General features: G+C 43.6%; 1 protein-coding gene across 1 annotated transcript; it reads left to right on the top strand.

The window, feature by feature from the left end:
* The first annotated feature begins 2,278 nt into the window (after positions 1-2,278).
* LOC123396932 (SRSF protein kinase 1-like) lies at positions 2,279-7,974 on the top strand. Its single transcript, XM_045091690.1, has 5 exons — positions 2,279-2,467; positions 5,551-5,952; positions 6,264-7,263; positions 7,351-7,366; positions 7,818-7,974. The coding sequence occupies exons 1-5, from the start codon at positions 2,279-2,281 to the stop codon at positions 7,972-7,974; spliced, it is 1,764 nt and encodes a 587-aa protein (XP_044947625.1).
* The last annotated feature ends 1,474 nt before the right edge of the window (positions 7,975-9,448 follow it).

Raw genomic sequence — 9,448 nt, 5'->3', positions numbered from 1 at the left:
AGGATATTGGGACTATTTTTTAAACCCAAGAATAATTGCCAAATTCATGATCATTTATAAAACCTGTGAATATTTTTTAAAATTCATAAATATTTTTGGAAATTTGGGAATTGTCTTAAAAAAATCAACAATCTTTTTTAGAATTTCTTGAGGATATTAAATTTTGGTAATTTTTTATAAAATTATTAAAATGAAATTCAAGAACATTCTAAAATTCCTTTAGTATTTATAAAAAATTAGAGGTAATTATAATGGAAAACTAGTAAAGTAAAAATATCTGGCGAAAAATTGATAAGAAAAAATAGTGAGCATTTAGTCACCTCCCATCTTGTATGGAGCAACAATTCCAGGGTTACTTTCATTATCTTTAGAAGCAAGCGCGTTAAGGCGTGCTGGGCTTCCTCGGGATCGAGGCTTTTTAACTTTTTTGTAAGTGTTTTCGACATTCAGACAGGGCATGTTTTTGGCTTTTCATTTTTTTCCTTCTTTTGCCTACGTTTTAAAGGAAAAATATTTTTTTAGACACAAAAAGAAAATAAGTGCTTTCACAAGAAGCAGATTTGCTTTCGTGAGAAACATAATTGCATGAGAAGCTTCTTTTTTTCTTGTGGACAACAAATATGTTTCTCAAAAAAGAGAAAAAGAAAGAAAATCCGCAACCGTTCGGCCTTCGATTTTTCCTTTCGGTTTTTTCTTCATTCGCTTTTTGCAGTTTGAGTTTTTCTTTTATTTTTATCAAATTTTTCCTCCAGTTCCCCTTTTCAGTTTTTGGCATTTTTTTGAAAAAAGTCTGTTGAAACCTACTAAGGATGGATATCGTTTTGAAGTTCTCGATATGAGAAATCCAACAATGAAAACGTTCAGGAATTAGACGCAAGGTTCAATAGATAAAATATTTTAAATAAACAAATCTATACAAAAACTCAGATTGTAAAAAATGACACACATATATCGCATCACTTGTTAAGGTGTGAGAAGATGATGTGTCCTTTGAAAGGGATACATCTTAACTAGTCACTTGGCAACTTGTAGCGCGCACACTAAGAGCATCTCGAGACGTTCGGTTCCCTAGGGTTTGAAATAGCACCCCCAACAGGTTCTAAGCCCCCCCCCCCCAGGTCACCCCAACCGGGTTTTTTAATCAAATTCGGTCCAAAACGACACAAATTTAAAGGAAATTCAAAATTTTCATTGATATTTGTACAAAACTGAAATAAAAACATAAACACTACTACGCCGCCGCCCGCCGCCTTCTACATGCCGAGAAGCTTGTAGAAGTCGGTGTAGTCACCTCCATCGTCATCGTCATCCTGCACTCCCCCGCCGTCCTTGCTGCACCCATGCCCTGGGTCGCCGTAGCGGATAGGGTTGGACGGCCAGGGCACCTTCTCGTCACTATCGTCGAGGATGACGACGCCGCCCTCCTCGCGGCCGCGACGTCGGACAGCGATCTACTCAAGGGCGTGGCGTTGGCGCTCCGTCTGTGCCCGTACGTAGTCGTCCCACGCCCATTTGAGGGCGGTCTCGTCGGCGGCGGCCATGTCTAGGTAGACGGGGAGGAGCGCCAGCTCGGTCTTCGGCTTGACGTGGCGGGAGGAGGAGCCGCCCTCGTTGATGACGATGTCGCCGTTGGGCGTGCGCCACCCGAGCGGGTTCTCTAGCGGCTCCGTCTTGACAGGGAGGAGCGTCGGCGATCCGGAGGAGCGGGAGCGGGAGCCCGACGAGGAGGATGGCGCGGCTTCCATGCACCTCGACGTCAAGGAAATGTCGCGGCAGCGGGAGAAGGAAGGTGGCGTCGGGTATTCCAATAGCAGCGAGTTATCGCCCTTGATGTGCTCGAGGACGGCCTCCAACGTGCGGTCAGGGATGCCCCACCATAGTTGGCGCCCTTCGGAGTTGAAGCGGCCGCGGGAGTCAGCACCGTTGGTGGCGGCAAGCTGGTTGGTGTGGCAGTGTTTGAAGTATGCCATAAACAGCGTGTTGCTGTCGGGCGCGTACCTTGGTAGGTTACGTGAAGCCTCCGGCAGCGATGACCAGATGCGCGCGATCTCCACGCGTCGGTCATCTCCAGATGATGTTGGTGGCATTGGTACCCCGCCGGCGCTCAGCCTCCATGAGCTCGTCACCAGCATGGCCGGTGATGTCGGGTAGTCCGCCTCGTAGAGGAGGCAAGCTTCAGACTCGTGCAGGTGGGGACGGCCGAAGCCGTTGACCACTGCTTCGTCGTCGGGAGGAAGCATTCGGCCATTGGTAAAGAGAGGGAGAGGAGGCGCAGGCGATGAAAGGGGCGAAAATAGGAGAGGGCATCGACGGCGAGAGTCTGGCAAGAGGTGTGTGGTCATCGACGAGGGGAGGTGTGGCTTATATATCTGCAGGCGGGCGGCAGCCGTGTGAACGCGTGACGGGAGTGGACGGGACGTGCGTCGCCGCACCTTCACTGTGTTGCCCCGTGAAGAATCAATGGAAGGTAAACCTGGGGTGCAGCCTTCGCATTGATTTCGATGGGAAACGAGGCGAAGAGGACGACGAATGCGCCTAGTCGCTGACTCGGCGGGTCCACACATGTTTCGCACCGTTTTGCGTCAAAAATGTTTCCCTCTCGCTCCCCGGGCGCCCCCAGCGTACTAGGTTCGGTCTAGAACCGCCGGGGCCAATTTCGACCCTCATCGGCGAAAAACGGACTCGTGGAGACTTGACTGGGCCGTATTTTTGCTTAGGCAACAAAAAAGGACCTTAGGGGCCTTGTTGGGGCCGCGGTTAGAGATGCTTTAAGATATGTGTATAGCTCGTCTAGGACGAGTTGTAAGTCCAGCTGGCTTTGAACACAGTGAGTTGGACAACGTGGCAACATATGTTTCTGATTTATTTATATTTTATAATATTGTAATACAGAATATATCTATACATAAAAATTTTAAATATTTAATTTATGTTTTTTATGAAAATAATTTTTTTTACGCAATCAAAAAAGTATTCATACCATTTAAAATAGTTTAAGAAATTTGAAAATTTGTTCATATGCTCAAGATAGTTTCAAAAACTGTTCCTGAATTGTAAAACTTTGTCCCCATAATTTTGAAAAACATTCATACCATTCAACTAAAATGTTCACACGTTTAAATATATGTTCATGACACTCTTGAAAAAATTAGAATGTATGTTTAGCGAATGTTGTCCAATGTGCAGTTGACACATGTTAAACAGGTATTGAAAAAAATGTAAAATTATATTAAAAATGTTTGACGTGTATCTGAAGAATATCTAATATGTAGTTGAAAAATGTATGATGTTTATTTATACAGAATGTCACCATGTATCTAAAAATGTAAAAGGCAGAAATGATAAAAAAAATGAAAATAAAAGAGAAAAGCAAAAGGAGGACAACAAATAAATGAAAAAACAAACGGCAAGAAAGAAAACTAAAAAAAACAAACTAGTAAAAACACATAGGAAAAACAAAGGGGAAATAGTTAGAACCTCGGAAAATCGCTATTCGACAGAGGCTCGTTATGAAATCAGAAGCAGCCGACGCTTTTTCGATCTCATAGTAAACGAGACATAACGTTGTTGCTCCTATAAGTGGGGATGTACTGATGGGCTAACCCATTTGGTGCAGGACTTAATTCCTCGGCTTGTACATAAAAAAATTCGCTACATAATAACATAAAAGATACGTAGAAAAATAAGATTGCTCGGGTGTCTAAAAGACTGTGTTTGCTACTGGTTTTCTGCACATCTAGGGAGCATGTTTTATTTTTATAAAATCCACGGATTTGAAGAAAATGTTCACAAAAAATGAGAGAGTGTTTGTGAAGTTTTAAAAATGAGGATGAATTCAAACACTATTCACAAATTTGAGTATATGTTTATAATTAAAAATGTTCTTGATTTTTTCTAAAAATCGCTATGTTTTAAAACATTCGAAAATAAAAGATGATCACGACATTTAGATGCTCACAAATTTAGAAAGTGGCCCTTTTTGGAAAATAATCATTAATTTAAAAATAAAAATAATTAAACAAAAACGAGTTACAACTGGTCGGCAGCTTTCTAAACCAGATGGAAGCTTTCTCAACTCGGGAACAGCGTAGGTCGTTGAGCAACCTACAGCGAACCCCATGAGGGCAACTATTTTAAGTCGGCCTAGTGGCTCTCTCTTCCCACCAGTTTTTGGAAGATTCTATAATCTTCCATTGCCGTTTTTTCTTTTATGCTGATATCTTTTTGTGTTTTATAATTTTATTTTTATTTCTCTTATTTTTTAAAATTTAATATTTTCTGCCTTTTTATACATGTGAACATTTTTGAAAATTATTAATATTCACTACTTTTTATTCAAAATCATGTTTTTTTTAATTTATCAACATTCCTTTTGAAAACCGTATTTTTTAAATCCAAACAACTGTTTATATCACAAACATGTTTTATGATTTCATGAACAAATTTCAAATTCATGAAGGTTTCTTCACGTTCTTAATTTTTTTGTGAACACATTTTGAATTTCATTAAAAAATGAAAAGGTATAAAAAAAAACAGCCCAAGCGTGTGTTTGCTCAGCTTCCATTGCTTTGTTCGGGAATTTAAGCCAAATTTAAAAGCAACATGCTAGATTAGCCACCCTCAACCCTGTTCAAAGATCATTTACCCCCTCTTAAAGCATATTGAAGCATAGGTCCCTAGTAGTCTCCGCCAAGATTTGCCCCATAAAATTTACACGTGCACTATGAGGTCCCGCCTAATACGCAGCTTCTCGCATACTCCCTTCGTCCCAAAATTCTTGTCTTAGGTTAGTCTAGATACGAATGTATCTAGTCATGTTTTAGCATTTAGATACATTTATTTCTAGACAAACCTAAGACAAGAATTTTGAGACAGAGGGAGTATGAATCATCATGAAATTTTAAAATAGGAACATCGTGTATTCGATCTTTTCAAAGAAGAAAAAGAGTAAGGACCTCATATTATGACACGCCGAGCGTGAGAGCTCGCCCAATTAAATTCTTCTCGCCCTTTAACTACTTAGAGCATCTACAATCGGACTCCCCAAAATAACCGGTGGAAGCAGAACCACTGATTGGAGAGGGCAGAAGGTGGAAAAGTTGATCTAATCAGACCCCTCAAGGCCTCCTTAATTGTCTGGACTGTCCGACACTCCTCGTATTGCCTTCATATATAAGACGAGTATGAGGAATTTTTGGATGTGTCCGATCAATGGTCTTGCATCCGTCACATATGATTTGACCCACCAGTGAACATCTTTTTTTATTTCTCACATGCATGTGACCAGAGTACATGGAAAAAAGTAAGGAACATGGCTTGTTAAAGAAAATAGGGAGTCAAGACAAACATGCCCACACACTGGGACGCGTATGTGAACGTTTAAGGGTCAGATTTGCCAAATCTTTACCTAATAATAAAGAGGCTATCGCTTTCGTCGGAAAACGCACCGCGATGATTTTAAAAAAAGTCCTTGGTGTTTTTTAAAATTAACCAGCAATCCAATTGATAAGTGAAGCTGAATCGGTATGTGCGGGAGAAAAAAAACACCAGACCACCCACGACCTTACCTCCCATCTCCAGCGCCAGCACGCCACCACCCCCTGCCACGGCGCCGTGCGCCGACGGCCCCAACTCCTCCAATGCTCACCTCTGTCCCCGCGCGCCACCGCCCCAGATCCGGGCCTCCCTGCACGATGGTCGAGGCTCCGGCGGGCGAGCCGCTGGGCGGAGGAGGAGGCGAAGGCGGCGGCCGCCGCCAACGGGGACGGGGACGGGGACGTGGGCAACAACATCTACACTTATGAGGACGAGGGCACCGAGAACTACGGCCGCGGCGGCTACCACGTCGTCTGCCCCGGGCACAACTTCAAGCAGGGCGCCTACGTCATGCAGTCCAAGCTCGGTTGGGGCCACTTCTCCACCGCCTGGCTCGCCTCGGACACCGCCCACTCCGTACGTGCTCACCACCCCCTCGCCTCGCCATGAAACCCCCTGTTAAAATCACCCCGCTGCCTCTAGGATTCGCGACGAGGATATGTAGGAAAAAAATATTGATCTGGATGCAGTTGTCTTCCTGCCCATCAACTATTCGCTCTTTTGTCACATAGCTCATATGCAGAACAGCTAAATCAATTTCTCATTATTACTGTTTTATCCGTCAATCCTATCGCACTGCACGAGATATTCTGATGTTTTACGCCGCTTGCCTAGAGGCTCAGGCTACTCGTGTCCAGCGTTTCTGAATCTTTTGGTTATCTGTGCAGAGGTATGTGGCCCTAAAGGTGCAGAAGAGCGCACAACACTACTCGGAGGCTGCCATGGATGAGATCAAGATCTTGAGGCAGATTGCTGACTGTGACCTTGAAGACTCCCGTTGTGTTGTTAAGCTTCTTGACCACTTCAAGCACACAAGCCCCAATGGGAGCCATGCCTGCATGGTGTTTGAGTTTCTTGGTGATAACTTGCTCACCCTAATAAAGTACACGGACTATCGTGGCATTCCGCTTCCAATGGTTAAGGAGATATGCCGGCATGTGCTCATTGGCCTTGACTACCTCCACCGCGAGCTTTCCATTATCCACACTGACCTGAAGCCCGAAAACATATTCCTCGTGTCCACTATTGACCCCTCAAACGATCCCCGGAAGTCAGGTGTGCCACTGGTGCCGCCTGCTGCAAGGGCCATCGAGCCACCTCCAAGGGCTCCTGCTCGACCATCAACGAGTAGTGGCGTCACCAGGAACCAACGGAAGAAGATCCGGAAGAAAGCCAAACATGTAGTTGCTTCAACTTCACAAGGCAATGGGGCAGTGGCATTCGCCGACATAGACGAATCAGATGATAAGGGAGATCTGAGTACAGCAAATGAGGGCAGTCCTAGCCAGGATGGGGACATGAAGAGAGGAGGAGGGCATAGGCGGGGCAACAAAGGGACTAGGAATAGGATGGCGATGGAAGCTGAACTAGGCTGCAAGCTGGTTGACTTCGGAAATGCATGTTGGACGTACAAGGAGTTCACGCGTGATATCCAAACAAGGCAATACAGATGTCCTGAGGTCCTTTTGGGCACCAAGTATTCTACATCTGTCGACCTGTGGTCCTTTGCATGCATATGCTTTGAACTTGCCTCACGAAATGTGCTCTTTGATCCGCATAGTGGAGATAACTTTGACAGGGATGAGGTATTTTTGTTCATTTCCTCACTTTGGTTTCGACTAAGAACATACTTTCAACATTGTGGATCTGTACCCGGTTTATCACCTGGTAAATGGTGTCCCTCATTTTAACTCAAGAAATGTTCTCATCACAATCCACAACTGACTCTTTTGTACCTACATTTCATTCAAGCAGGAGATAACTGCGAAGGGTGGGCCTCACTTCTAGCTCGATGATATTGTTTTTCAAAGTTTTATTTCTTGCATTAGCGTGACTCAGTGACATGTGTATGGTCATGGTCGACTTCACCGCCTTGAGACTCATCGTGTTCAGGTGAACACGGTAGCCACCATTGGCAAGGATCGAAAAGAGGATAATAATAAGTGATAACACGGTTTTCGTGTTCAAATAGAAAAATATGGACCTAGAAAATGGGTCTTGAGCTACACTTATATATTGGTTAGGGGTGAGCAATGTTTTTTTCTCCCGTTGAATAAAATTTGCAGGTCTTAGTGTCACCTCATAATACTATTCATGCATTCTAATTCATCCATTTAACTTTATTATTTGTTTGATTCGTTTAATTACATCGTCACCCGTAGCAACGCATGAACACATTTACTAGTCTGACTCTAAATGCTCTTAGGCGTAAACTAAAGCAGATTCTCGTCCAACCATGGGAAGGAACGCCCGACCCGGTTTGTCCAGTCCACGAGGGTACAAAATGTCGCCAGGGTGCACAGGCACACAACGGGCATCACTATGTCTGGCCTTCAGCAAGTTGAAGCTTCTGACTCGCTGAAGCTTGTGAGCATATGAGCCCGCCAAGCTACGTGTGCACTGCACTGCCTTTTTTTTCACTTTTTTTGCTTTCTAGTTCCATTTTTAATTTTAGCCTAAACATATAGATATCACCAAAATGTTCTTACATAATATTTAGAAAAATGGTAATCGTGCATTTTCAAATATTGAAAGAGTATTTAAAGAAAATATTGAACAGGTATTTGAAAAACATTGATCATGTATATAAAAAATGGCGAACAAGTAAGTTAAAAAATGTTAAACATAATTTAGAAAAATGGTGATCAGCTATATAAAAATGTTGAACAAATATTCGAAAAATATTATAGAAGTATTTTTAAAATATTGATCATGTATATAAGAGTGAAGAATGAAGAACGAAAAGAAACAAAGAAAAACTAAAAAATGAAAACCAGAAAGGAAAAACAAAAAAAATAAGAAGAAAGAAAACCAAACAAAAAAATGGTGAAGAGAAAATAATGAAGAAACAAAAATGCAAAAAAGAATGAAAGAAAAAGAAAAGAAACAAAAAAAAATTAAAAAAAAATCCCGTTTGAGTGGATTTAGGCACGGCGCACCCCTGGTTCATAACACGAAACGAAGTTGAGCGGAGTGGTTAACTAAGCGCGCGATCTCACCCGGCGCACAGCGCGCACGTCGTGGTCGCCGGTGGCCGGTCGGTCGTGGCTTCGGCCAATCTCCCCGTAAGCAAAACAGCACGTCAAGTTCAAGCTGGACTTGCGCGCATTACAACAACGTAGCGTGTTTCTCCGAGAAGCCACATGCGCTGCTGCATGCACAGACATCTGCGATACTAGTATTGCTTGATGTGCATGGGTTCCGTGCAAACGGCGCAAAGCTAGTCACCGTCACTGTCGAAGCTTCTTCAGTTCTTCCCACACAGTACGAGTGCTAGCTAGCCTGTGACGTACTAGTACCGACTCATCGTCGCCTCACCTCCGGCTGCACGCAGCTTTGCGCACACTCATCAGGTCATCTGTAGCAGAGTACACAACTACATCTCCGATTCACATATTCGTCTGTAGCACAGCATGTATATGCTACTACTCATGATATGATCCACGTTGACGTTGCCCCCTTGAGTGTGAAGTGTGGCGCCGTAAGCTACCTGCTGCAAACCTGCAAGCGCGCATCAAGCATACCGGGCCGCGTTGCAAGCCAGCCGATCGATCCGAGACAAAAACTCGAGTCGCATCCAAGTGCTCAATACACGTGTGGCATGCACTGGCTAGGCAGAGCAGCTAGCCCGTACTACAAGCAGATGGCTAGCTAGCTGATGCGATTTCCTTTCCCGAAGAAGCGCATGCAGCCGACGGAACCTTAGTCAAGTCTAGTCAAATAATTGCGAGGATGCCGGGTCGCTAAACAACTAAGACCAGCTACAAACAGATATAGCAAATATGGTCTATAAAAATTTACAACGTGTCCACTATTTATCTTTTCATGCAAACATTTTTTTTCATATATCTGG

This window comes from Hordeum vulgare, chromosome 5H (assembly GCF_904849725.1).
Source record: "Hordeum vulgare subsp. vulgare chromosome 5H, MorexV3_pseudomolecules_assembly, whole genome shotgun sequence".
Taxonomy (NCBI): domain Eukaryota; kingdom Viridiplantae; phylum Streptophyta; class Magnoliopsida; order Poales; family Poaceae; genus Hordeum; species Hordeum vulgare.
This window is presented reverse-complemented; position numbering and strand designations above follow the sequence as displayed.

Bases quoted from the DNA above. Each gene is read 5' to 3' on its own strand.
- LOC123396932 (XM_045091690.1), top strand. From the start codon at position 2,279: ATGAAAGGGGCGAAAATAGGAGAGGGCATCGACGGCGAGAGTCTGGCA. The intron at 2,468-5,550 runs GTAAACCTGGGG...AAAAAACACCAG, and splicing joins CCGTGAAGAATCAATGGAAG to ACCACCCACGACCTTACCTC. The intron at 5,953-6,263 runs GTACGTGCTCAC...TTATCTGTGCAG, and splicing joins CCTCGGACACCGCCCACTCC to AGGTATGTGGCCCTAAAGGT.